Source organism: Halichoeres trimaculatus, unplaced genomic scaffold (genome assembly GCF_033239565.1).
Source record: "Halichoeres trimaculatus isolate MK-OKI-2021-1 unplaced genomic scaffold, fHalTri1.1 fHalTri1_scaffold_2, whole genome shotgun sequence".
Taxonomy (NCBI): Eukaryota; Metazoa; Chordata; class Actinopteri; order Labriformes; family Labridae; genus Halichoeres; species Halichoeres trimaculatus.
In genome coordinates, this window is record NW_027437180.1 from 39011485 (window position 1) to 39039437 (window position 27953).

The 27953-nt window shown below is 44.9% G+C and overlaps 1 protein-coding gene across 2 annotated transcripts; it reads right to left on the reverse strand.

Annotated features, from left to right (window-relative positions):
- Positions 1-600: 600 nt before the first annotated feature.
- On the reverse strand, positions 601-27953 carry akt3b (v-akt murine thymoma viral oncogene homolog 3b). 2 transcript variants are annotated; one of them, XM_074692906.1, is made up of 14 exons: positions 27667-27953; positions 19942-20402; positions 16359-16479; positions 16154-16265; positions 14196-14340; positions 13979-14110; positions 9260-9325; positions 9066-9134; positions 8493-8615; positions 7871-7999; positions 6084-6298; positions 3167-3254; positions 2011-2113; positions 601-1909 (listed from the first exon to the last, which is right to left on the reverse strand). In XM_074692906.1, the coding sequence occupies exons 2-14, from the start codon at positions 19990-19992 to the stop codon at positions 1824-1826; spliced, it is 1440 nt and encodes a 479-aa protein (XP_074549007.1). In that variant the 5' UTR covers positions 19993-20402; positions 27667-27953; the 3' UTR covers positions 601-1823. The 2 variants fall into 2 exon arrangements, with proteins under 2 accessions (XP_074549007.1, XP_074549011.1); XM_074692910.1 differs by lacking the exon at positions 27667-27953 and adding an exon at positions 22084-22351.

A 27953-nucleotide genomic window follows, 5' to 3' on the forward strand; every position in this document is an offset into this window, starting at 1 on the left:
GTGTGCGCTCTGTGGGCAGGATTCTGACCAATCAGAGGAGAGTGTGAGAGGGAGGGGGAGGGGCTTTTAACCATGGACTGTTGGAATGCTAGGTGAAGAGGCGGAGTTTGAGGCTCCTCGCTTACAGCTACAGGGCGCCCGTCAGTCACATGAGCTGAGCTGTGTCTCTGATTGGACGAACTCATGATCCTGATATCTTCTAAACCGCCAAACTGCAAAACCTCCCCTCCCTGTTTCTGAACCGGGCTGTTTCTGAACCGGGCTGTAAATATGTTTCTAATGCTGTAACGTCTGGTTCTTTGACTTGGTGTGTACGTGGTTTCTGGTCTTCCTGCAGCCAGACTGCATGAGCTGCGGCGTTCTGCCCTTCAGGTTTCGTTGTTCTCAGCCAGACGCTGCTCCCTGGTTCAGACCCAAACAGGAAGAGCGGGTTAATGAGGTGCCAATCTTTCCATGCAGACGATACCTAACCGTTTCTGACCCCGAGCTCAAATCTTCCTCAGCTAAATTTTACATCTTTGAAGAAGTTCGACAGCTCCACCTTTCTGTCAAAACTCAGCTTTGAGCTATGCTAAGCTAAGCTAAGCTAAGCTAAGCCCTGCTCCAGATGCTAGCACACACATTCAGGGGGTACAGATGAAAACAGTGTGGAGAAAAGTGCCGGCTTGAGTCTGATCCCTGTGTGGGACTGCTGTAAGATGTGTGTGTGTGTGTGTGTGTGTGTGTGTGTGTGTGTGTGTGTGTGTGTGTGTGTGTGTGTTATAACAGCATAAAGTTGACCCCATGTCCCACAGACATACATTACAAACATCACAAACATTGAGCCACACGTCCCTGTAAACACCCATTCCACGAGTCCTACAGCTACGATGAGGAAACAGAAGAGGAGCAGGAGGAGCAGGAGGAGCAGGAGGAGGAGGAGGAGGAGGAGGAGAAGCGGTGGGAGCAGAGAAAGGCCTCGTTCCCCTGCGGGCTGTGGAAAGCTGGAGCGGTGGGCGGAGTCTGAACGCGTTGTGCTCTGTGGCGCCTGAGTGAGCTGTGCAGTTTCTGGCAGTTTAGTGTTTCCTGTTTCAAAATAAAAGCCCAACAAAAGAAGAAAAGCGCGTGAGAGAAAAAGACGTGGGGCTAGAGGAAGAGGAGTAACACTGACGGCAGGAGTGGTACAGACTGGTCCTCCCTGGTCTCTTTTTTCTGGAGACAGACGTTCATCGCCATGGGATCGGGGGATGTGCGCTGCCATGGCGAATGGATGAGAAAGAAAGTTTTTTTTGTCCTTTTTAACCTTTTTTAGAGTGAACCACGAGCCATGCACTTATTCTCAACTAAGAATGACCCCTGACGTCCCCGATACCCGCCCGCCCTCTCCCTACCAACAAAAACACCCTGTCGGCATGATACGAAACATCTGCACACGTAAGGCAACATTTTTGGTTTTTGTTCCCTAAAACGGCTCTTCCAAACCAAGTGCAAAAAGTCAAAAGAAGAAGGAGAAAGGGCGGACACGACGAACAAAGAAAACCAGACGCAACCCGGTGGACGACGTAACACTGACGCAGAGAAAAATAAATAACAAAAACATTGCCTTCTGCAGTAAATAGCGCTGAAAATGTAGGAGACTTCTTTTTTAGTGTGGGGAGACCGGCTGGAGTCCATCCCACTGTGCAAAAACCTCTTTTAAAGTCCCTAGAAAGACTTGTCCCCGTCTGTGAGGAGGCAGAGCAGGAGGAAAAGAGGGGACACTGGTATTTTTTCCTAACATGGCTACGTGTTTTCCTCAGAATGGCCGCGGATGGGGACGGTTCTGGCTGGCCGGGCCGGAGCGCTCACTCCCGCCCGCTGGCTGAGTAGGAGAACTGTGGGAAATGAGGCCTTCGCTCGTTGTCCGCCGCGTCCATCCCGTCCTCGTCATCTGTGGGGAGAATCAGAGACGCTTTGGAGGCGGTTCAACCCAACACACTGAAACAGTAAGCACGAGGAGGAGAAGTCTGACAGAGTCCGAAGACGCCTTACATTTCTCCGGCGGGGTGATGGTGATGGTCTGCGCCGTGAACTCCTCGTCGAAGTAGCGCGTGTCTGTCTCTGAGCTGACCTGTGGCTGGAAGGGAGGGACCAGCTAGAACAGACAGGTGAGAGGGACGACAGGTGAGTTTGACGCTCCCACATGAAACAAGAGCATCAGAAAAGCTGGAGACACACAAACTGTCCAACAGGGGGCGCCGCTCCTCAGACACACTGCAGACAACAGTGAACTTTCTGTGAAGTTAAAACTCAAACTTTAACGACTGTAACCACAGCTGTGTTAACCAATGAGGAGGTGAACACTGTGACTGACAGCTAGAGCTGGGCGATTATGGTAAAAATAAGAATCCCGATTATTTTAAGTGATATTGAGATCACAATTAATAAATACAATTATTCATTTATTCAAAAACTTCAGTACTGATTTAAACACAACTTTAAAGAACCAGCAAGTAGCACATACAGTATTATTGATACACATAAGTCACACACACTCGCTGTGGCTGCACATGGAACACAGAAGAGCTATGAAGCACGGGAACTTGCATACATCTACACTGTGTGGCATATTAATTGTTTTTCTTCGATTATATTGTTTTTATAATTGTCAGATGGCAAAATTGAAATCACGATTAAAATCCGATTAATTGTCCAGCCCTACTGACAGCTGTGTTAACCAATGAGGAGGTGAACACAGGGCAGACACGTGGTCCACCTCCACCTCCAGTCAGAAACAGGGAGGAACGGAGCAGAGGAAGTAAACAGTAGTGAAGTGTTTCTTTCAGATGTGTGATGGGAGGAACCTGGTCTGCAGTTTGTCTGAAGGGTTTTTGGGGGTCACAGGTCTGGTCAGGTGGAGCCTGCAGACACAGTGAGGCCTGCTGGGTAACGGAGCTTTAAGGGTCAGGACTGTGCAGGAAGCTAACAGACACTGAATGAGAGGAGCTGTGTTCAGAGGAGGTGTGGCGTTTGGAGCTCTCTGTCTCTCCTGGATGAAACAGTGATGAGGTAACTGATTTCTCTCTGGTCTATTTTTGCGTCCAGACGTCTTTTGAAAACGAGGTAACTACCAGAATATCTCAGCCGGGCTGTTGGACTGATCGACCCCTGAAGGCGGGATGACGTCACAGCCACAGCCCGCTCTCACCTTCTTGTCGTAGACGTCCTGCCAGTCGACGGTGCCAAAGAAACTGTGTCGCATGATCTCCTTAGCATCATCCGGTCCGCCGCCCAGCCTGTCAGAAAAAAGCAGCAGAAGAAGAAGACGTGGAAGTCAGACATCAGACGCTGCTCGAACAAAGTCTCCATCAATGGAACCAGAATATCCACCTGATCCTGAAATAAGTGGGCCGGGTCAGCGCGTTGGTTACAGACAGAGACGGTCTGAGGATGATCAGAGAGGAAGGAGCTGCTCTCTGTCTGACGCTCTCTCTGAGCCAATGATTGCTCTGAGCTCTGAGTCTCTTAACACCCTGCAGAAAAAAACCCTCAGCATCGTCTGGGGACAAAGACTCAGACTAATGGATGGTATGACCGGATCAGTCTGGACCTGAGCTCAGGCCCAGGTGTCCGTGTTTCATCAGGTGTGTCAGAAACACAGAATCCTCCAGGAGCGGAGGTGAGAGGGTAACGAAGCTGCTCACAGACTAACACTCAGACCTCTTCAAGCTTCGACTCAGAAACAATAAAAAACTCGTTTTACTGTGAATGATTTTTGTTCTTCAGGTCAGAGCATCAGAAACTGAGCAGTTACTGACACTCTGACCCCATCTCTGACTACACCTGAACAGGCGGACAGGTAGATCTGCTGAACAGGCCCCACAAGCTGGACGACAACCCCAACCCCAATGACAACCCCAACCAACCACAACCACAACAACAACCACAACCATAACCACAACCACAACCACAACCAACCACAACCACAACAACAACAACAACCACAACCACAACCACAACCACAACCATAACCACAACCCCAACCAACCACAACCACAACAACAACAACCATAACCACAACCACAACCATAACCACAACCATAACTCCAACCCCAACCAACCACAACCACAACAACAACCCCAACCAACCACAACCATAACCACAACCATAACTTCAACCCCAACCACAACAACAACCACAACCACAACCATAACTCCAACTCCAACCCCAACCACAACCACAACAACAACCACAACCACAACAACAACCATAACTCCAACTCCAACCACAACCCCAACCACTACCACAACCATAAACACAACCAAAACTCTAACCCCAACCACAACCCCAACCACAACCACAACAACCACAACCACAACAACAACCATAACTCCAACCCCATCCACAATCCCAACCACAACCACAACAACCACAACAACAACCACAACCACAACAACAACCATAACTCCAACCCCAAGCACAACCCCCAACAACAACCCTGACCACATGCACAACCCCTACAACGACCGCAACCACAACCAGAACCACAACCATAACCACAACTCCAACCCCAACCCCAACCAACCACAACCACAACAACAACCCCAACCAACCACAACCATAACCACAACCATAACTTCAACCCCAACCAACCACAACCACAACAACAACCCCAACCAACCACAACCATAACCACAACCATAACTTCAACCCCAACCACAACAACAACCACAACAACAACCACAACCACAACCATAACTCCAACCCCAACCACAACCACAACAACAACCACAACCACAACAACAACCATAACTCCAACTCCAACCACAACCCCAACCACAACCACAACCATAAACACAACCAAAACTCCAACCCCAACCACAACCACAACCACAACAACAACCACAACCACAACAACAACCATAACTCCAACCCCATCCACAACCCCAACCACAACCACAACAACCACAACAACAACCACAACCACAACAACAACCATAACTCCAACCCCAAGCACAACCCCCAACAACAACCCTGACCACATGCACAACCCCTACAACGACCGCAACCACAACCACAACCACAACCACAACCATAACCACAACTCCAACCCCAACCCCAACCACAACAACCACAACCATAAACACAACCATAACTCCAACCCCAACCACAACCGCAACCACAACCCACAACCACAACCCCAACCCCAAACACAACCCCAACCACAACCCCAACCATAACAACAACTCTCAACAAACCCCAACCCTAACCATAATCGAAAACCTTACTCTAGCCACAACCCAAACCACAATTCTTACCTTACCCTAACCAAAACCAAAAACCCCAATTATTACCCCAACCACAACCACAACTCCAACCCAAACCCCAACCAAAACCACAACCATGACCATAACCACAACCTCAATCATTAACAAACAAAATTTTAAAAAAAATCTATGTAAGTTGGCATTTTCTGCCACAGTAATGGAGAAAGAGTGGTGTTTAATCGGGGTGGTGCTATTAGTGTGCAGTTATTAGGGTAGTATCATCAGGGTGGTGTTAGATAGATAGATAGATAGATAGATAGATAGATAGATAGATAGATAGATAGATAGATAGATAGATAGATAGATAAGTACTTCATTAATCCCAAAGGGAAATTCAATTATTCGGGTTTGGTTATGGTTAGGTCACCCGGTGGAGATATCAGGGTGGTGTTATCAGGGTCGTGTTGCCAGGTGGAGATATCAGGGTGGTGTTATCAGGGTGGTGTTGCCCAGTGGAGATATCAGAGTGGTGTTATCAGGGTGGTGTTGCCCAGTGGAGATATCAGAGTGGTGTTATCAGGGTGGTGTTATTAGGATGGAGGTTTTTTCAGAGCCAGAGGGCTGAACCCATAAACATGGATAAGTTTTGCAAAGTGTCAAAAAGGAAACGTCCACCCTGACAGGCAGGAAGGACTCAGAGCTACAGATTCATGGTGAAGATGTTTTCTCTGACCCCGGGTCAGGGGTCATTCCTCACTTCCTGTCCTTTCCAAGACGTGCATTAACAAAGTAACGTCCCTACACCCTCGTCCCACAGCACTTGTGCCTAAAAGTCCAGAAGTGGTCTCAGTGCGTACCGTTTGTTGGGGTCTTTGATGAGCAGCCCCGACAGCAGCGACTTGGCGTCGGCTGACAGAGTCCTGGGGAACTTGATCTCCTCCATGAGGATGAGCTCGAACAGCTTCTCGTGGTCCTGGTTGTAGAACGGCAGGCGGCCGCACATCATCTCGTACGTCACCACGCCCAGACCCCACCAGTCCACCGCCCGTCCGTAGTCGTTGTCCTCCAGCACCTGAGGATGAACAGTCAGTAATGAACCATCAGGGGGCAGCGTTACAGTCAGTGGGTGTGATGGTGTGTGTAATAAAACCCTCTGAAGCTTCAGAGCAGAACCAGTCGTGTTTCTCTCACACCCTCCATCAGAAAACCACTCTCAGAAAGTCCAGACCAGAAGACTTGAGGTCTGCCCCCGACCGTGGTCAACAACAGAAACCTTTCTGCATCCGTGCACAACCTGCGTCTTTAGAGCACTTCTGCATTTCTTCATTCAGACCAAAACACAGGGTTCCTACAGCTCAAGCCAAGTTAAATTTAAGACGATTTAAGACTTTTTTTAAGCCGTTTGTCTTCAAATTTAAGACCAAGTCGACAACGAACCACAATTGAAACAAACAAAACAAAATCAAAATACCACATGATTTACCTGGGTGAGAGGCCATTTTGACCTTATGTTTATTTTAAATAAAACATCACTTTTTGCCTTCTTTTTAACCCCATTTTTACAGCCTTATGTCAATTTTGCCCCCATTCATCATTTTTTGGCCACTGTCAGAAACATTTCTGTAATTTTCACATGTTTTTTGAAATTTAATATCAAATTTAATTCCCAATTTTGCTGCCAAAGACTATTTTCTTAAGCTACCTATGGATTTTTTTTACACAATTTTCCCCATTTTTTTTTTTTTTTGCAATTTCATACCTATTATACAGCTATTTATCATCCTTTTTCCACTTTCGTACCATTTTTACCCAGTTTTTGCAATTTCATCCCTTTTTTGACCTTTATTCATACACTTTGTCCCACTTCTGGACCATTTTTATCTTTTTAAGCCCGTTTTATAACTTTATTTCTAGTTTGCCTCCATTTTTTTTTTTTGACCACTGTCAGAAACATTTTTGGAATTTTTACATGTTTTTTGACATTTAATTTCCAATTTAATTTCCAATTTTGCTGGCATAATCAATTTTCCTAAGCCACTTTTGGATTTTTTTTTGCCAATATTTCACCTTTTCTTTCCCTCTCCAGGCACCGTAGTGAAAACCAAGACATGCGTCTGCTCTGAAAGATCCTGGTGCAGCCACATCACTGCTTTGTTAGTTCTGCTTTTGTGATTACACGATGTTGCCATGACAATAAATCAGTGAATTCTTTTTTAAAAAATTATACATTTTGCTAAATATTTTTTTAGTTCAATCTAACATAAATCTTATTGATGTGGTTAAATTTTTAAGACTTTTGAAAATTGGATTTAAGACATTTTAATGCCAATTAAGGCCTTATTTTTAGAATTATGAATTCAATGCCTTTTAAGACTTTTCAAGGATCCGCGGGAACCCTGAAAACAGCTGACATCAGAGGCTGCGTCGCACTGAGCACAGCGCATCACTTCCTCCTCTGATTTAAAGACACAGCCACACAGGGACAGCGTCAGGCCTGCAGCTGTTTGAGTCTGAATGAGGTTAGCTGTTAGCTGTTAGCATCCCTGTTCTCAGCTTCTCCCAGCTCAGATCAGTCCACACACACACACACACACACACACACACACGCCGTGCCAAAGGTTCTCTGTGCGGTGTGACCTCTGACCTCAGGAGCCAGGTACTCCGGGGTCCCACAGAAGGTCTTCATGGTGGCAGTGTCGGTGATGCCTTCTTTGCAGAGGCCGAAGTCTGTGATCTTTATGTGTCCATCTTTGTCCAACATCAGGTTCTCCAGCTGAGGAGGAACACATCAACTGCGTCAGTTTCTGTTCAAACAAGAGCTGAAAAATCAGGCCACGTCCTAAAACACAGGCTGCTCTGCTTTCTGTACGAACATCATGGACCTGAGGTACCAACGCTGAGGTTCAGACTGAGCTTCTACTGATTCCTACGGTACAAATCTCTGAATCCCTGAAAGGGATAACACCTTCACCGGACTTTAACAAGACCACAAGATCCTAACAAAAGGGACAAGATCTCTACCAGATCTCCATATGGCACGTAGGAGGAGCGGGCCTCAATCACCAAGGTCTGCCCATAGCTCCGAGGAGCCGTAGAGAGACAGCAGGTCAAACCAAGAGTTTCAGACTGAGGCTGAAACAAGGCAGAGATTACTTTATCTGTAAACTATGTGGAGAAACTACGGGGGCACCAGAGGGACAGAATAAAGACCAGAGCGGATCACAACGCCCCTGTCATCACCAGTACCCCAGTGTCAGAGGGCGTACCTTCAGATCTCGGTACACGATCTTCGCAGAATGTAGGTAGTCTAGAGCAGAGACGATCTCGGCGCCGTAGAAGCGGGTCCGGTCCTCTGAAAAGACTCTTTCTCTTGACAAATGGAAAAACAGCTGAAAAAAAGGGGAAAGACAGATGTTCAGATGTCTAGAAACAGATGGGGATCATGGATCAGGGACCAGCAGTGAGACCCAGGACCGGCTGGGTTGAAGGCGGGACTGAAGGGCTCAAACAGGAAGAACAGCGTGTGTTTAAAGGGTCCAATCATGCGCTGGCTCGTACAGACTGCTCAGTATGATGCAGGACGATGCTGGGATTGACGTGTTTGTGTAAAACAGCCAGGACGTGGTGAACAGACTCAGATATGTGTGTTTGTGCAGCCTCTTCTAAACGATAAATATCACAGAAATGATCCAGACCATAATAAGAGCATCTTTCCTAAAATAAACTGGGTTATTAATCAGGATTCTTCAACGCGTCTGAAAATAGCTTCAAAGTTAGAGTGAGACGGAGCGACTGCCGGCTTCAAAGCTTCTTTAAAAAGACACCCCTTCATCTCTCACCTCTCCTCCGTTGACGTACTCCATCACAAAGCACAGCCGGTCCTTGGTCTGGAACGAGTACTTCAGAGACTGAAACACAACGTGAACATTTGTTTCACTCAGCACTTTAACACTTTGCTTCCCACATCCAGCAGTTTCCTCTCCACAGCCGTCAGAAACAGGATGTTAGACCAGGTTCAGGCGCGCATACTCACCGTCAGGAACGGATGCCGGGTGTTTTTTAATACTCTACTTTCTGTCAGCGTGTGAGCCACTTCATCCTGGGCAGAGACAAGGAGAGAGGAGGCACAAAGACAGCATGAGGTCAGGTCCACATCAGCTCTCTAAACACAGGCTACACAGGTTGAAGCTAACGCCTGCAGTTCCCTGAGTGTCCACTAGAGGCTGGCTCTACAGGACCAGAAACCACAAACACACACTCAGAACGCCGATCTCTACGACAGAGATAAGCTGTGAACTAGGGCTGTCATTTTAACGCGTTAATTAGATTAATTAATTACACCGCAAATTAACGCGTTATAAAAATTAACGCAGATTAATCTGGATCCCAAAGACGCACTTATTTTCAAATGTCTAGCATTTACAAACCGTTTGTCCTACATGGAAAAATTAGTGTTCTCGTCAGAGTTTCAAATTTCCGACGGTCCCTGAATGTATCACACCTAGCAACATGCTTTGAACCGGGGGGAAGAGAGAGCGCTGTTAAGGGGACTGCCGTCCACATCTCGTTTATTCACTCGTCCTTTTTGAAAATCTGCAGAAAATCAACCGTTTGCTCAATTCTGTAAAAAACAGATAATTTTACACTCTTTACTGCATCAAACAAGCCCTGAATGATCGATATTTGTCCCGTATTTAAATCTAAAGAATTCTTTCAAAATTTTCTTCCATCTTCCTGGTGTCATGTTTCAGCTTGGGGCTGCTCTGCACCAATGAGCAACAGTTTGTGTGTTCAGAGCATGTTAAACTGAGAATACTTCCCTTTTCTTTGATCCAAGACTTGAATTAAGTGTTTTGTACATAGTTCCTCACAGTTTTTAGCCTTTAGCCCTGGTTCTCCTGACCTCATAGAAGTATAGAAGTTCATATTGCAGTGAAAATTGAGTCCACATCGAGTAAAAATGTGACAGAAGCAAAAACCGTCCTAAAAATCAAATCAGCTTATCTTAGGTGCAGGACTGTGTAGATTTTGTAAAGATAGAACCATAAAACTTTTTTCATTTGTTCCTTATGTCTCAGGGTACCTAAAAATGTGTTGTTTATATTCCCACCTTATTTTTAAATGTTTTTAAATGTCTTTTAATGTAATTTTAATGTCCTGGAATTCAAATTCTTTATTTTGGGACCTTAAGCAGATATGAGATTAAAATGTGATTAATTAATTACAAATCCTGTAATTAATTAGATTTTATTTTAATCGCCTGACAGCACTACCGTAAACATATATGTCCTGAAAGGCGTGGCCTACCTGACGGACAGGTGAGCACAGGCCCGCCTCTTTACTTCTTCCAACACTAAGTTGGGTTGAGTCAGCTTTTCCAATAACACAAGTGACAAAAAATGCGTAAAAACTCTGCTTCAGGAGTAGATGAGTGATGTCACTGGGGATGAGTATGGATGGTATGAGTCCAAATATTCACGAGTCTGACCCTGTACCCCCCAGGTCTCTGTGAATTTGTCCTTAAAGAGTCAGGGATCAGGAAGCTCATGTCCTCTGAGTTCAGGAAGCATTTGATGCTTTTCTCTTGCCCAAACAGTTGAAGAGTTACGGTAATCTAAAGAGCTCTTATAAAGTGTACAGCTGTACACAACTTGCTAAATGCTGCAAAGTCCTGTCCTTATGGGGGTTTAAGATAAGATCAGACTCCTCATCTTGTCTTGATGTTGGGTTTCTGTTAATAACGTGTTCAACATTTACAAGTCTAGCCTTGTAAATGTTTTTGGAAAGTGTCTTGAGATAACGTTTGTTTTTATTTGGCACTTTACAAATAAAGATTTAATCAATGATCGACTGTAAAACGTCTCTGACCGGGAGTCCCTGAGGTCCAGAAAGTCTGTTCACTTCAGCACTGAAGGGCGAGACAACCGAGGACGGAGTGGAGGAACGTTTCTGTAGATTCAGCATCGAGCTTTCTTTCATTTCAACTTTTGGTTGTGTTTTTCTTTCACGTAGAGTTTACTCTGTGGGTCTGAACAGCACAACGAGACAGAGAGGCTCACTTTCTTTCCCCTTTAATGCTTTTCTCCCTTCTTTCTTTCTTTCATGTCCACCATGAATCTCAGCCTCCAGCGTGCTCAAAAACTCACCAAACTTTGACCCTAAGTGTCGGTTTAATGATTCCTGTGCTTTTGTGCCCATACATGCTCCACAGCGCCCCTTAGTGACTCAGAACTGCAGCCCATCCAGCTTCAAACCTCATATGAATGATCAAGGTCCACCTCCAGCTCATCTGTAACCTGAATCCTCTGCCACTGTGCCAACATCCTGGTCTTACTTAGGGCTGGGGGGTTTATCCGTATGCTCCATGTATGGCAGGTTTTTGCACATGAGATGTTTAAAATGACTTTATCACAATCATCGAGTACAAACAGTCACGCTAATGTTTTCAGACGTCAGAACGTAAATCTCTATGGTGATTGGCTCGTTTCCCTCTCTGCTGCTCAGCCGCTGCTCCTCTCACAGCGAGCACAGAGCTCCCACCCAGAAAAATCCTCCTGCACATGCGTGTTTTTGTGTTTGGAGAGGAGGGAAAGAGTCGTCTACACGTCTCATCAGTCGTGGGTTGTGGGTTCCTGGGGCTTGTTTTTTAAGGGTGAAGTCGCTCATTGGGGTTTTCTAAGCTGCCTGTATGATCCCTGAGTCCCTCCCAGCTCTCCACAACGAGAAACTAACGCGGCATGTTCTTCAGTTTCACTTTCATTTCTCTGCGCACTCTGCCCCTCCTCAGGTTGTCGTTTAGTCACAGCACTCAGCGGAGCACGGCTCACTACGTGATGGCAGAGGAGTTTGGTGATATTTCACAGTTAAATACCAAAAGACTGCAAGCTGTGATGTTTTTTGAAAATAAGCTAAACACCCAGACCTCGGGCTAACTTTCAGAATGACCAACAATATACAGGTAGCTGATTTATGGAAATAAAAGAAATATTTAATTATCTCCAACTTTAGTTCATGATTTTCTTGGTGTAATATAAAATAATATAATATAATATAATATAATATAATATAATTAGTGCTGGGCAAGTTAACGCGTTATTTTCGCGAGGACAAAACAAAACTCATTGAACCCGTCAATCTATTAACACCGTTGAATATTTTATCGCACACTAGCACATGTTGCTCACATGCTTTTATTTTGTAAATGTCTGTCGGTGACCGCGGTGGAACCGGAAGTGAAATTGGCGGAAAAACACGATGAGTAACCAAAACAAGCATGGAGAAGAGGGGCAACACCACGGAACTTAAAGGCGCTCACCGCTTAGTGTATCAGTCCACGTGCACTGAGTGCCAGATATAAACAAACACAGGTAGTCTGCCAGGACAAAGAGACACGATGAGGACTAGAGCCTTATTTAGCGGTGTTTTTGTGTGAAAGTAACGCGCTGAAATTCTCTAAATAAAGCGTGAATGCAGACCCATATCTGATTTTTTCAGTGGGAGTCCGTTTATTTGTGTTTTTGGTCAAGTAAAATATGGCCCCGTCTGAGTGCAGAGGAAACCTGCAGAGGAGCAGGGAGGGGGTGTTTGGTGCGAGCGCTCTGGGCTTCTGCTGCACAAAAACACTGCTGTAGGGGTAATTTCTGCCCTAAAGCTTGTGATAGGACCCAACTTGTTCCATCCCAGAGTATCACTTTAATGCCCTAACAGTGGCAATAAGCTTTAATTTTGTATTTACATTTTGTAAATTTGATTTGCACTAAACATGTGATTTAACTATTACTGTATAACAAGTACTGATTTAGTGTTTGCATGACAGATGTTATGGCACTTTCACAATGCGATTAATTATGATTAATCAGGGAAATGATGCGATTAATTACAATTAAAAGTTTCAATCCTTGCCCAGCCCTACATATAATATAATATAATATATTATGTTATAATGTAATATAATATAATATATATATATAATATAATATATATATATATATATATATATATATATATATATATATATATATATATATATATATATATATATATATATATATAATGTAATATTATATAATATAATATGTTATGATATATTGTAATTTAATATAATATAATATAATATAATATAATCAGTTAGTTGAACTAATCTGAATGAAAAATTTAACTGGAAGTCAAAACATGTAACGACATAAAGTTTGGTTTGAAATCAAAGTTTTGCTGGACTCTAACCCTGATTGAGATTTTTACCTTTTAGCAGAGCTCTGCTTTAATCATTAGGCTGATGATATTTTATGCATCTAAAGTTTCATTTATTAGTTCATTTATTCAGTGACTGAGGAGAAATCAGAATATTCTGATGTATTGATCGTGTTTGGTGAAGCAGTCCATGAATATTAAGATCTTGGTTTTTTATCCATACTGAAACGTGCTCCATCATTGAATTACCCATGAGTGCTTGCTGCAGGGCCCTGGGTTATCCAACACACAGATCCTGCAGCACATGTCATGGCAGACAAACGAACAGACGCACAGAGGCCGGGCCCGCTGGTCGCTGCTGGTGGCTGGATTATTTCTTTTACCCTCCAGAAATCATGGAGTCAGTAAGACCAACCAGAACCAGAACCAGAACCAGAACCAGATCGAGCCCGATCCTCTGAGACATGCCCCCCCCCCCCCCCCGTGTCTGGTCAGTAAAGAGATCATCTTCAGACTCAGGAAACGGCTCCATGAAGCTGGCTGTGATGCAAACCCAACTGACCTTGGCTATGATCACTTCCTTCTTCAGGATCTTCATGGCGTAGTACGTGCCGCTCGCCTTCTCCCTCACCAGGATGACTTTACCAAACGTGCCTTTGCCCAGCAGCTTCAGATAGTCGAAGTCATTCATTGTCTGAAACACACAGAGAGAAACAGAGAGCAGGTGAGAGAGCAGCTCCTCATCACCCCCTGAGCTGATGGAGGCAGACGTGCCCTACCTTCCGTTTGTAGTGGCTGATGGAGGTGTCCATCTCCTCCTCGTTGACGATCTCGATCTGGGAGGTGGGGCTGCACAGGATGCCCTCCTCCTCCTGCTTGGCCAGAGACTCGGCGACCATCTGGATGGCCTCGGCCCACTCGTCCCTGCAGGAGAGAGGAGGAGGTCAGAGCAGAGCGGAGCCGGACTCCATCAGGAGCGAGCGTGACGGAGAGATCTCCACCCCCCGTACCACCCACGTTACCCCCTCCCTGACAGGAGCTCTGTCGCTCTAGGATGCTGTGAGGGACTCCTAACAAACATTCAGCATCAGGTGCGGAGTCCCGGCCTAAAGGTCCTAAAGGTCTGACTGTGTTTGGAGCCAAATCCTCCAGACTTGGCGTCCAGCCTCAGCTCCACGCCCCTGCTTCCTGTCTTTCTTCTCGGTGTGCCCACAGACTCCTGGTTGGTGTAAAAAGAGACTTTGAGAGAAAAAGCCTCTGGTCTGGTTCAGGCCTGAGAGGCTCTGCTTTCATATCTGATTTGTGACAGGTTTTTCATTTCCTACCCTGAGGAAACAAAGAACGCTGACACAAGGACTGATTCGTTTTCTAGGAGCCGGTCTCCTTTCAGGTTCACAGCATTATTTGTGTCTTCAGTGCTGGATTAACGCCTTTGAATTTGTCTTTCAGGCACTTGGCGCCATGTTTGATGCGCTTAGAGCTGCAATTCAGCCTAAAGACGCAGAGACGGAGCCCGCTGAGGAACAGCTTCAGATCTTCGTTAAATCCTGGTCTGATGAGCAGATTATCACACCTCTATCAGACTAAACCAGGAGGACTTCCTCTGTGTCTGAACAGCTGCTGTAACCTGGATCTCCTCTGACACGTTCAGCTAAAGGTCTCCACTTTACAGGGTCACTCTGACAGAGACACATTCACACCATCAGGCTCAGAGAAGACCATTGTTTAGGAGGGACTAGACCAGGCATGGGCAAACTACGGCCCGGGGGCCACATGCGGCCTGTTAAATGTTTTAATCCGGCCCGCCAAACTTGAAAAAATTAAATGAATAAACCTTGTTAATGTTTTATTTTCCCTACGATTCTGATGTTTTCCCACTAGATGGAGCACTGTAGATACATTGGCTTTGTTGAGGTGAAGCGTAGGCCTATTACTCCACATTTGCACTTTACCCTCTGACCCATCAGCCCTTCTGTAAAGATGAACGGACCTAAGAAAAGGAAAGTGGACAAAACAAAACTCATTGAAACACATGGAAGTGCGCATATGCGCGCGGATAAGATGGAGTGGATCGTCAGCGATCTGTTACTTATTAAAAAAAAAAGCTCAGGAACATGTCTGTATAAACCTTCAATGTGAGTTATTTGTCTAATTTTTATATAGAGACGTTCACATTTAATATCAAAATATCACACAAACAGTTTTGGCACTATCTTTTATTATTTTTTTGTTTTTTCATTTTTAAAACCAGGACAGAAAAAACGTGTTTTTCTGTTTTTCTGTGATTCCGTTTTTCCGTTTTGGTTTTAAAACAAAAAACAAAAAAACAAGTCTGTTTTTTCATTTTTTTAAATTTTGTTTTGAAACAGAATAACGAACCAACAAACCATACACAGATTAAAAATCCCATTATAATTCCATTCTCTCATATTCTTATTTTATTTTCAAAACAAAATCAAAACAGTGAAAAATAGACCGCTTTCTGTTTTCTGATTTTTGATTTGAAAACGAAAAATTGAATAACAAGTCGTTACCCATGATAGTTACCAAAGCGCTCCATCCATCTGCTCCTGGTCCAGCCCCATTGTCAAATGTTAGAACCCATTGTGGCCCACGAATCAAAAAGTTTTCCCACCCCTGGACTAGACCAAGACCAGCGCAGGTGGAGGAGGAACCTTCCGCAGGTGAACCAGCCAGGAACTAAAGTTAGCGCCTGGTTCCTGCTGCTGACACTCACCTCTCATCAGGAGTGTCCACATGAAAAGTCCTCTCGATGACGGTGGTCCACTGTAGGCAGCGGATGATGAAGGTGTTGGGCTTGGGTCTCTCCGTCTTCATCAGCTGACATTCTGGGGGTCACAGCGAGATGGCGGTGAGCTGTTACAGCTGTTTGTGGGGTTAATGAAACAGCGTTTATGGAGGTGTGTGTGCACACCGCTCACTTGCTACAGAGAAGTTGTTGAGTGGGTAGGCCAGGTCCGAGTCCTGCGGTTTGTCCTTATAGCCGATGAAGGAGCCGTCTGTCTTCAGGAGGAAGTAACGTGGTCGCCAGTTCTTGATGTACTCACCTGCAGGAGGACATAAAAGATAAGACAGGTGTTCACATTTACAGCTCAATCATTTCAGAACCACAGGATGGATTCAACAACCACACCTTCAGAGACAACGACTGAAAACCAAAGGCTGAAACTTTTCTGGAGCTGGAGGAGAAGATTGGCCCGACCAGGTGAGCTCTGCCCAGTCCGCTAACGTTAAGATCTCTCTAAACGAAGAGCTGCGGGACCGTCATCATCACAGATCATCCTCCAGCCCTGCCCTTTGTCTCTTTTTTTTAAAATAAAATACTTTCTATTCTATTCTATTCTGTTCTGTTCTGTTCTATTCTGTTCTATTCTATTCTATTCTATTCTGATCTACTGTCCGGCTCTCAGCTCTGTCCAGGATCAACGCTGACCCGACTGTTCAGTGCTGTCAGAGCTGTGTGCGCTTGTCGGACGCCAACCCACCGTGACGTCACTTGCAAACACTCTGAGTTCAACAGAAATGTTCAGCTCTGGTTTAAATCTTGTTATGACCTTGTTGGGATCTTGTTAAAATCTTGTTAAAATCTCATTGAGATCACGTTAAGATCTTAAAATGATCTTGTTAAGATCACGTTAAGATCTTAAAATGATCTTGTTAAGATCTCGTTAAGATCTTGTTGGGATCTTGTTAAGATCTTTAAATGATCTTTATAAGATCTTGTTGAGATCCCCCGTGTTTCAAATCGTAGACGATGAGAAGCTGACGCTGAGTCACTGAACCACCTGAGGTGAAGGTTTGTCAGAGCAAAGGGTCAGAACGATGCTCACAGAGCACGACTCGCTGAGCGACTGCTCCTCGGGGCCAAGAGGCCAAAAGCAGAGCGGGCTGAGAGGATGTTTTGTGAACAGATCACCTGCATCATGAAACTAGAGCTCAAAGAGTCCTAGTTTGTGATCAACTCATTTCTGTCTCTGTTCTGAGCTCCTATCCACCAAACGCACTGAAATCTAAACGGAAAGATGAGACACTGTTCAGACACTGAGCTCATTCTCATTCAGCCAGAAAGTGTTGGTTTCCTCCTGTGCTGACTCATCACTTTATGACAGACCGGAAAAAAAATATGTGGAAGACACGATCACATCCAAGTGAGACACCGACATCTTCAAACGTCACTTTAAACACGGACAGAGGGCCAAAGTGTGTATCAGGAATCATCACAGCATCCCCCATCGAATCCCACTCTGACTCCTCACACACCCCATGACTCTCTGTGTGAGAGGACAGCAGGGTTACCAGGACGACAGAGACAGAGACGGGAGAGGGGCATGTCGGACGGTCTCGTTAAAGACTGCTGAGCAGCAGAGGAGAAAGTCAACAACGTCCAGAAACCTGGAAATCACCTGAACTCAGAGTAAATGTTCTCTCAGAGTAAACGTTCTCTCAGAGTAAACGTTCTCTCAGAGTAAAAGTTCTCTCAGAGTAAAGGTTCTCTCAGAGTAAACGTTCTCTCAGAGTAAAGGTTCTCTCAGAGTAATTGTTCTCTTAGAGTAAACGTTCTCCCCGAGTAAATGTACTCTCAGAGTAAACGTTCTCTAAGAGTTAACGTTCTCTAAGAGTTAACGTACTCTAAGAGTTAACGTACTCTCAGGACGCCTGCGTGCTCTGATGACCACCACTGCGGCTCTGCCAGGTCACACACAGCTCTCTACTCCTCAGTGTGTTTGCTCAGACGGAGGAGCTTTTCTAAACCAGTGACATGGAGCAGAGTTTCCTCCAACAGACGCTTTACTCCTCAGTTTCTCCAGCAGCCAGCGTTGGCTGGTGACGTGAAGAAGTGGCGTGATGCCCTGTGCTCTTTGAAGCACATGTAAACATGGAGTCTAACACCTTGAGTTTGACGGTATCATTTAGTCCAAAGCCACGAACAACACGAGCAAGAACCTGAGGTTGGTCTGACAGAGACACCAAGACTTCCTGCGCTCCAAACCGTCCTGAACTGTGTGTGAACTCTGGGTTTTAGTCGCACACACACACCACACACACACTAACACACAAACACACACACACAGCTAGTGTGGCGGCTAGGGCTGAATAAAAGAGCACGCAGAGGTGCCATAAACAATTGAGGGACTTGTGGGGGCCGGAGAGGAAGGAACCAGAGTGTTAGGTCATCCTCTGTGCGCTCATAGTGCCACAGAGAAACTTCCCCTGACTGCCAGCCAACAGCCCTGAGCTCAGAGCAGACACACACACCTCCAGCACACACACACACACACACACACACACACACACACTTAAATCACTGTGAGAAAAAAAGACACCAGCCAAGTGCGGCTCAGACTGGGCTGCTGCTCTGCTCTGCTCGCCGTCTGGCAGGTAAACAACCATTGTTTGGAGGTGCTGTTCTTCAAACTGGCAGACGGGCTCAGACGAGTCCACACAGAGCTGCAGAAACACACACACACACACACGTCTCTGATGGAGGTTTGAACTCTGAACAACCATCAGAAAGTGTCTGATCCAGAGTTCAGTTTATAAAGGATCCACACAGACCAGGAGAAACCAGAAGAAACCAGAAGAAGCTGTCACATCCTCTTCTGTCCTCTCTGAGGCCAATGCTCCCCAATACTTTCACTCAAACACCCACACAGGGGCCCATCATCCTCCCAAATATACCCTCACACTGACACAACTTAATGAGTGAGCCCTGTGATTGGTCTGCAGAGCGAGCCCTGTGATTGGTCTAATGAGCGAGCCCTGTGTTTGGTCTGACGTGCGAGCCCTGTGATTGGTCTGCTGAGCGAGCCCTGTGATTGGTCTGCTGAGCAAGCCCTGTGATTGGAATGCAGAGCGAGCCCTGTGATTGGTCTGCCGAGCGAGCCCTGTGATTGGTCTGCCGAGCGAGCCCTGTGATTGGGCTGATGAGCGAGCCCTGTGATTGGTCTGCCGTGCAAGCCCTGTGATTGGTCTGACGTGCAAGCCCTGTGATTGGTCTGACGTGCAAGCCCTGTGATTGGTCTGACGTGCAAGCCCTGTGATTGGTCTGCTGAGCGAGCCCTGTGATTGGTCTGCCGAGCGAGCCCTGTGATTGGTCTGCCGAGCGAGCCCTGTGATTGGTCTAATGAGCCACCTACATGTTTTAACTTTATCTTCTCTAAAGAAACAGACCGCTGCCCTCAAGTTACTGGGAGGGGTACTGCTCATGACTGCATAGCGACTGAAGGTACCTGCACCAGTGGAGGCTGTAGCCATGGTGGTTAATGGCCACTCTTTTGGTGCTTTAATGCTCTACGACCCTGATGTAAATAAGCACAGATAACAGAAAACATCTGGTAGCAAAAGGAGCCATCATTTCTGCCCGGCTCTGTGATCCCATCCGTAGAGAAGTTTCCTAAAAGGCACCGTACAGGAAATTTGTTGCATCAGAACAGACTAAGTTGAAACAGGAAGTCACATGTTGCTGCAGGTCTTTCAGTGTCAGAGACCGTCTGAAGCTTGAACCTCACCTCTTTTCTGCACCCAGCCTTCCTTGACGACGTTCTGGTCGCTCATGGTGGCTTCTCCTCGTCACCAGTCCTCCCAGTTCTCCCAGTGTGCTGATGGTGAAGGGCTGAACAGCTGTGGGGGGTTGGCGGGGGTCAGTGTGTTGGAGCCAGTTTCTGTCTGAGTGCTCGACCTCCTCCTACCTGCACCGGCCCTCACCTGACCTCTGGTTCCCTCTCTTTTTTCCCACAATCACTTTCACTTTCCTCCTCTCACTCGCTGACTCCACCTCTCTCCTCAGTCCTTCCTCCCCTCCTCGTCTCCTTAACCTCCTTTTAAAAATCTTTACTCCCCTCTCTCCCTCCCTCCCTCCGTCCGTCTGGCTCCCTGTTTCAGTTTTCCTTGCTCCTGTTCTCTGGATCTTCTCCTTCTTCTCCTTCTTCTCCTCCTGTGTCGAGGCGCTCCAGCTGTGAGTCAGCCTGGAAGGAAACGTGGGCAGAGAGGAGAAAACACACACAGAACAGGTCAGTGGATGGTTTCCCTCACACAGCAAACACAGCATTGTTCACAGACTTGTTCAGGGCCTTAACACACTTCCTGCCTCCTTACCTCCTTCCCTCCTCGCCCTCTTTACTGATAACTCCTCCTAATTTACTGATTTCCTGCTAACACTTCCAGCCTGTTATTTCCACTCCTGATCAGTTAGTCACTCCAAATACACAGGGGGAGCCAGGTCACTTCTTTCAGGTAGGTCTCAGGTTCACTGTAAATAAGACTTTTCACAGGAGGAGCCAGGTCCCCCCTTCAGGTAAGTCTCAGGTTCACTGTTAATACGACTTTTCACAGGAGGAGCCAGGTAAGCCCCTTCAGGTAAGTCTCAGGTTTACTGTAAAATAAAACTTTTCAAAGGAGGAGCCAGGTAAGCCCTTCAGGTAAGTCTCAGGTTTACTGTAAATAAGATGTTTTACAGGAGGAGCCAGGTCGCCCCTTCAGGTAAGTCTCAGGTTAACTGTAAAATAAAACTTTTCAAAGGAGTAGCCAGGTAAGCCCTTCAGGTAAGTCTCAGATTCACTGTAAATACGACTTTTCACAGGAGGAGCCAGGTCTCCCCTTCAGATAAGTCGCAGGTTCACTGTTAATACGACTTTTCACAGGAGGAGCCAGGTAAGCCCCTCAGGTAAGTCTCAGGTTCACTGTGAATAAGGAGTTTCACAGAAGGAGCCAGGTCACCTCCTTCAAGTAAGTCTCAGGTTCACTGTAAATAAGACGTTCAACAGGAAGAGCCAGGTCGCCCCTTCAGGTAGGTCTAAGGTTCACTGTAAATAAGACTTTAATAGGAAGAGCCAGGTCTCCCCTTCAGGTAAGTCTCAGGTTCACTGTTATGGAGACATTTCACAGGAGGAGCCAGGTCGCCCCTTCAGGTAAGTCTCAGGTTCACTGTAAATTAGACTTTTCATAGGAGGAGCCAGGTCTCCCCTTCAGATAAGTCGCAGGTTCACTGTTAATACGACTTTTCACAGGAGGAGCCAGGTAAGCCCCTCAGGTAAGTCTCAGGTTCACTGTGAATAAGGAGTTTCACCGAAGGAGCCAGGTCACCTCCTTCAAGTAAGTCTCAGGTTCACTGTAAATAAGACGTTCAACAGGAAGAGCCAGGTCGCCCCTTCAGGTAGGTCTAAGGTTCACTGTAAATAAGACTTTAATAGGAGGAGCCAGGTCTCCCCTTCAGGTAAGTCTCAGGTTCACTGTTATTGAGACATTTCACAGGAGGAGCCAGGTCGCCCCTTCAGGTAAGTCTCAGGTTCACTGTAAATTAGACTTTTCATAGGAGGAGCCAGGTCACCTCCTTCAGGTAAGTCTCAGGTTCACAGTAAATAAGAAGTTTCACAGGAGCCTGCTCTCCCCCTTACACGTCTTAATTTCCACCGCACCCTCCCTAAGTCCCTTTCTTCTCCTTCCCCCCTGCCTTCCCTTGCTTCTCTCTGTCAGTGCTCTTCTCTAAAATGTTGCTTAAACTGTTTTACCGTCTGCTTCCTTCCCGCTCATCTGACCTTCTGGTAAATTCCTTTACCTTTTCCTTTCTTGCTTCCTTTCAGAGTACCTCATTATCCCCCCTTTCTCCACCCCTTCTTCCTTCTTTTGTTTCCTCATTTCTGCACTAACCTTTCCTCTCTTCCTCCTCTCCATCGGTGGGTTTTGGACCTGTTTTAATCCAGGAGAGCTCTGGAGTCTACGGACAGGAACAGCTGAAGATCTCTAAAGTTTCCCCATCGTTATAACCATTCATTTATTCATTTTCTGAACCGCTTATCCTGTTCAGGGCCGCGCACACACACGTTACCATGAAGAAAACAGAAAACAAGAGTCACCAATGAGCAGTCTCTCCAACCAACTCTGCCAACAACAACTTCATTTCCTTGTTACCTGCTCACATGACACACGGCTGACCAATCGGAGGAGAGAACCTCCTCTCTGGGTAAATGCAGTGTACACCAGGAAAGCACATTCAACAGATGTTGGTCACAGATATGACCGCAGTAAAAAAAATATTTAAACCCCTAAAATACAAATACTTGTTAAAGAGACATGTGAATAGTTCTCCCTGGAAACACTGTGACCATACTTTAACTAAAGTGTCTGATTTAATTGTTTATATATATATATATATATATATATATATATATATATATATATATATATATATATATATATATATATATATATAATATATATATAACGCTGTTTCCGTGTAAACGTGAGGATGAAACGCAACAAAACCTTTGTGTTTCACCCTAAAACCGTTGTTGTGTAAACGGCCCCTCACGTGCTGTGAATCAATCCGGTCCAGCTCGACCCGATCAGGAAGCTAAGAAGCAGCATTTAGGAACAACTTATGTTGGAGCTGATAATTTCATTTTAAAGTGTGGATTAGGATCAGGCAGATATGTAGAAGAAAAACTTTTTCAGGATCACTTAGAAACTCCTCACAGAGCCCTTAATATTATATTTACATTCCTTTTCTTCTTATCTGATCCTGCTTGCTGCCTGATTTTATTAGAACATTAATTTTTGTTTAGCTGCCTGTAAAGCACTTTGTAACTTTGTTTTAAAAAATGATATATAATTAACGTTTATTATTGTGTTCTTGTTATTGTCACTGTAGCTGACGGATTTTTTTGCGTGTAAGGAAAAATGAGGATTAGATATTTATGGTGTTTACAGGGTATATGCTAAAATCCTGAGGTTGATTTCAATACTTTTTTAAGACTTTTTCAAAAACCTTTAAAAAAGTTTTAAGACTTTATCGCAAATTTCAGTTGTTGTTGGCATCCACTATTTAACAGTTGTAGTTTACATTTTTACAGAAATGCTGTAAGCTAAGGAGGAATAAAGCCTGAAAGAACAAATGAAACTTAAGGCAGGTTTATTGACACTCCCACAACAAGAAACAGGAGTTATTCGAGGCCAACTTGCTGAAGAAAATGAGAAATTATTTAATCATTTTTAAAATTTAGGACATGTGCCGGAGATTGTGTGATTTACTTTAATGTTGTATTTAATTTCTCTTTATGAAACTAGAAATGGAATTAATTTATAGCTGGTGTTTGTACCGCTCACAATCCTTACTGTTGTATTTTATTGTAACTAGAGTCTTTATGTATTTTTTGTTATTTTATTCTTTTTTCTTTTTGTATTTTTCTACTGACTCCATCGATTTCTGCTGTTAACACAACATTTTTCCAGTTTGGGATCAATAATGTAACTCTACTCTTTTCTATTCTATTCTATTTTATAACTTTATTGGCTGAATGTTTAACGTCCCAATCAGGGGACAGTTGCAAGGAGGAAAATAAATATTCATGGTTATTTTTTGGGTCAAAGCTTGAATACCTATGAAACTTAATACCTCATAAAACCACAATTAAGACTTTTTAATACTTTTTTAGGGCCTTAATTTTCCCAAAAATGATTTATCAACTTTTAATACTTTTTAATACTTTTGTGGACACCCTGTGTTTAAATCAAGGGCGTAGGTTTGCATAGGGACGGTAGGGACATAACACTACCAACTTTTCAGGAGGCACAAATAGTCCCCACCAACTTTTAAGCAACTTTTGCATAATATAATGATTTCAGTTATATAGGGAATTTAGATTGTCTTCCCATATGTTGTAAGGATAGAATTGACCCAACCGTTATTAAGTGAATTATTTTCATAATGTTCAGACTTAAATTTACCCCTTTTCACTCGCTGAATGTGCCGGTCCATTTTTTTTCCTCAAACGCACGTTACATTGGCTAACGACACACACACGCACACTCACTCAGCCCCGACAGAAATACGTGTCGACAACATGCCGCCTCCTTCGTAGAGGAGGGATATTAGAAGTAGAAGATATTAGAAGCAGTAGCCACTGTAAGTAATGTAAAAAGACGTCAGTGTTGTGGAGGTGGGGAACACGCCACTAAATTTGCTACTTAAAGTCCGACCTGCATCAGAGTTAGCGTAACATTAAACTTTGTGAACTTGCTAACCTGCAAAACTCGAGTAGGAAGCTTGTTCTGTCAAAATGTCCTACTCGTGCGAAACTTGCTACTGGAGGCTGATTTGACAGCCGAGGTACAACCGTTGTTTTTCAGTTTGTTTTGTTGAGATGCATGTAGAATGTTATTAAAATCCCCTAATATAATATGTTCAAATATTGCAATTTAAATCTGCTAATTAAATCCAGACATTTATTCTGGAAGTTTTCAAAATGTTTCTATAGTAGTTTTCGGAAAATAAAGGTTTGAATAGAATGGTGTACCAGGTGAACCAATACACATGAAAGTTAGTATAAGTCAATACAGATTTATTTTGCATTGATGATTTAGCCTATCAATTAATTAGGTTCATATTTGTGAGAAATGTAGCCCTGACCCCCGTTCACCTAATCTGTTTGGTCTTATTAATGTACCGTCCCCAGCAGAAAGTGTACATGCAGGTTATGCTGTTATATTGTCCCTACCAGTGTTGAGACCAAACCTACGCCCTTGGTTTAAAGACAATTTCTGACAAATAAAATCAGTTAAGATGTTAAATACATGCTTTTTCAAAATTCAAAATAATAATTCAAATTCAGTTTCTACCAACACAAATCTCAGCCCATACAACTGTTTGTTTTTCACTCTACCCAGTGCACTGCTCTTAATAAGACAAGTGCTTCAGTAATAAACGTGCCTCTATCACAACATCTACTTTCATGAGAGTGAAAATCAGTGCAGCATGTTGAAGCCCAGCATGTTTAAACGCAGGGTGAGCTCTGGTTCAGACCCTCCGATGCTCCTCACAGAGCATCAATGCAAAGACCCGATGCTGGAAACAAACGCCTCCAATGACAACAAAAACAATGGCTGACGGAGCAGACGCTGTGTATGTCAGAAGCCGGGTAACAGCAGCGGGCCCCGGTGCCCAAAACACCCCCATAGGCTTTACAAAGCCGGACTCTGAATCTCTGACCCGCACGTCTGAGACCCGAAACAAACAAATAATGAAACAAACAAACGCTGAAACCAACACTGAAACAACAGCTTTTGTTTCAAGGGCGTGTGGAGTCATTATGTGTTACATAACAACATCCGCTGCGAGCTCCGTTATACCCTCACGGCCGAGGCGGGAACTCATATCACACAATGACTTTTTCACCGACGGATAAATGATAAAAACCGGATCCGGGTGCGGGTACGTCGGGTTGTGTAAGCCGGGTTCGGCCTGTGATGGCTCGGCTGGAGGATGAGGACTAGCCAGGGATGCTAGCGGGAGGGGGGGTGATGCTACAGCTAATGTTAGCCGGCGTGCTAACACAGCAGACAGGCTGATTGACAGCAAATGGAGCCTTTCGACGTGACATTTTTATCTTTAACGATGGATCAACCTGGTCTTATAATGTCGTTTCATTTCGCAATAACAGACACGGATACCAGGTTGTGGTTTAGAATATGAATGGGCCGTTCGTGGACGAGTCGGATCTTCGAAACGACTCCCTGAACGAGGAAAGCCAGCTCCACATTAGAGGTCTATTTTCTATGTATACTTTTTGAAGACTTGAAGCCATAACGCAACAATGCTTAACCCATGGTTCCTTTTTTGACTTAACAGGCTTCTGTAAAAAGCTTGTTCATAAAGTCACACATGAGTAACATAAGAGGGGCAGATGTGTTCAATATGTGACATCACAGATTAAACTCATCCCTGTAAAATTTGCTTATTTACTCTTTGTTGGGGGTATTTATTCCAAATCATAAAAATTGTATTGATCTTTTATCATTTAAAATACAAATATAATGACATTATCTCTTATGTTTTTGACCAAAAATCGTACCAACCTCTAACGAAAAGCTAAGTCAGACTTTAATGTTTGATAGGTACATTTCACGACAAATGCCAACCTCTGATGTCACAAACTGAGCAAGTCCTTTGTCCCTCTCAAGTAATGCAAGTGTCCACCCTGTCTTACTACAGGGATCAAGCTGTTGCTGTGTTTACATGATGGCAGGAGTTGTTCTCTGCTTCAGACATGTTTAGTCATACATCCACTAACATGATAACAAATAGCTGTAATGGCCATTTGTCCACAAAAAAAGGACAACGAAAAGTTTCAAACAAACTCTTTAATAAAAAACGTAAGGTCCAAATGAATGTCCGATTTTTACAAAAACGTGGTTTATTTCACCAGATATCAAGCAATCACAGAACAAAGGGAAAACCCCTGTGTCTCTCCCGCTCCGGTAAAAAAAATATTTGCCCACCCAGGTGCATGCTGGTCCCTACCGTGCACCTACTTATATAACCTTTAGTGCCACCGTGTCCAATTTAAACAAATAATAAACAAAACACCCAAACTAAAGGAATGATAAACAACTGGAATACTAACAAAAATGTAATCATATTTAATAAAAATTAATTGATTTAAAAATAGTAAAAATCTAAACGCTAAACTAAATTCTACACAAAACAAAGAAAAAACACTAAATAGCTCATACAAAAGCATTTAACTAGTGTGAAGTAAACTGTGGTAGAGACTGTGATTAAGTGAGTGATGTGGTCACAGTTTAAAGACACTCTAACTGAATATTTCAGAGTGTTTACTGACATAACCTGACAGTCATAGTGTAAAACTAATACTCTTGTTCTGATTTGAGACCCGGACATTGCCGTCGCGGTTGTGAATGTGTGACAAATCATGTGTGTGAAGCAGAGAACGGGCCCTGTAGTTCAGTGAAAACCAAGAAAGCTGAATTATGGATACCAGTTAAGGCAGAAACCAGTAGGCCAATGACACTGGATGCTGTTGCCTGAGCAGAGCCAAATGTCCCAGATCATTAGTGAGACGCGAAAATCCCATCACTATTTTTAAGGGATGGGAGACCGGGAGGGGGGGTGAAGAGGTGGGTAAAACGGGGTGGGGGGCGGAGGGTGTCGTTCATCACAGAGATGGGCCGAGGCCAGACGAACGGTACCGTTATCAGTACAAGCCCTCCCCTTCCTCCTGCAGCAGCATCCCGGCGCCGCATCCCTCCATCCAGCCTGGCGAATGACGAAGCAGCAGCCCGCTAACAGCAGCTAGCCAGCATGCTAACCCCCGCTCCCACCCGCTCCCCGCGCCCCTAAAACCACGACCTCCACCCCGGCGTCTTCCCTCCATCACCCCCTTCTCCCTTCCCCCACCCACGGCACGTTAAAGCACATTATGATCATTATTTCACCTGGAAGTCGAAGAATGATAGCGATGCCCCCTCCTCCTCCTCCCCCTCCTCTATGGGCACTGGAGCATCCGACGGAGCGACGTCCCTCAGCGGTGAAAACAGGACGAGGACAGCGATGGATCCATAGCCGCGGATGCCGTGTCCAGCCGAAGAGAGGAGGGTTTTTGTGTCCCAGACAGACAGACACGCGGACGGACAGACAGGCAGACCCGCTCGGCTCCTGCTCCCACCGCAGCTCCGCCAGGAAACCTCGCTCGGCTCCGAGTCGGCACGTCACGTTCAGCCAG

Bases quoted from the DNA above. Each gene is read 5' to 3' on its own strand.
- akt3b (XM_074692906.1), bottom strand. From the start codon at position 19,992: ATGAGCGACCAGAACGTCGTCAAGGAAGGCTGGGTGCAGAAAAGAGGT. The intron at 16,480-19,941 runs GTTCAAGCTTCA...CCTGCAGGTGAG, and splicing joins GGGTGCAGAAAAGAGGTGAG to TACATCAAGAACTGGCGACC. The intron at 9,135-9,259 runs GTGAGTATGCGC...GTTGTGTTTCAG, and splicing joins CCCGGCATCCGTTCCTGACG to TCTCTGAAGTACTCGTTCCA.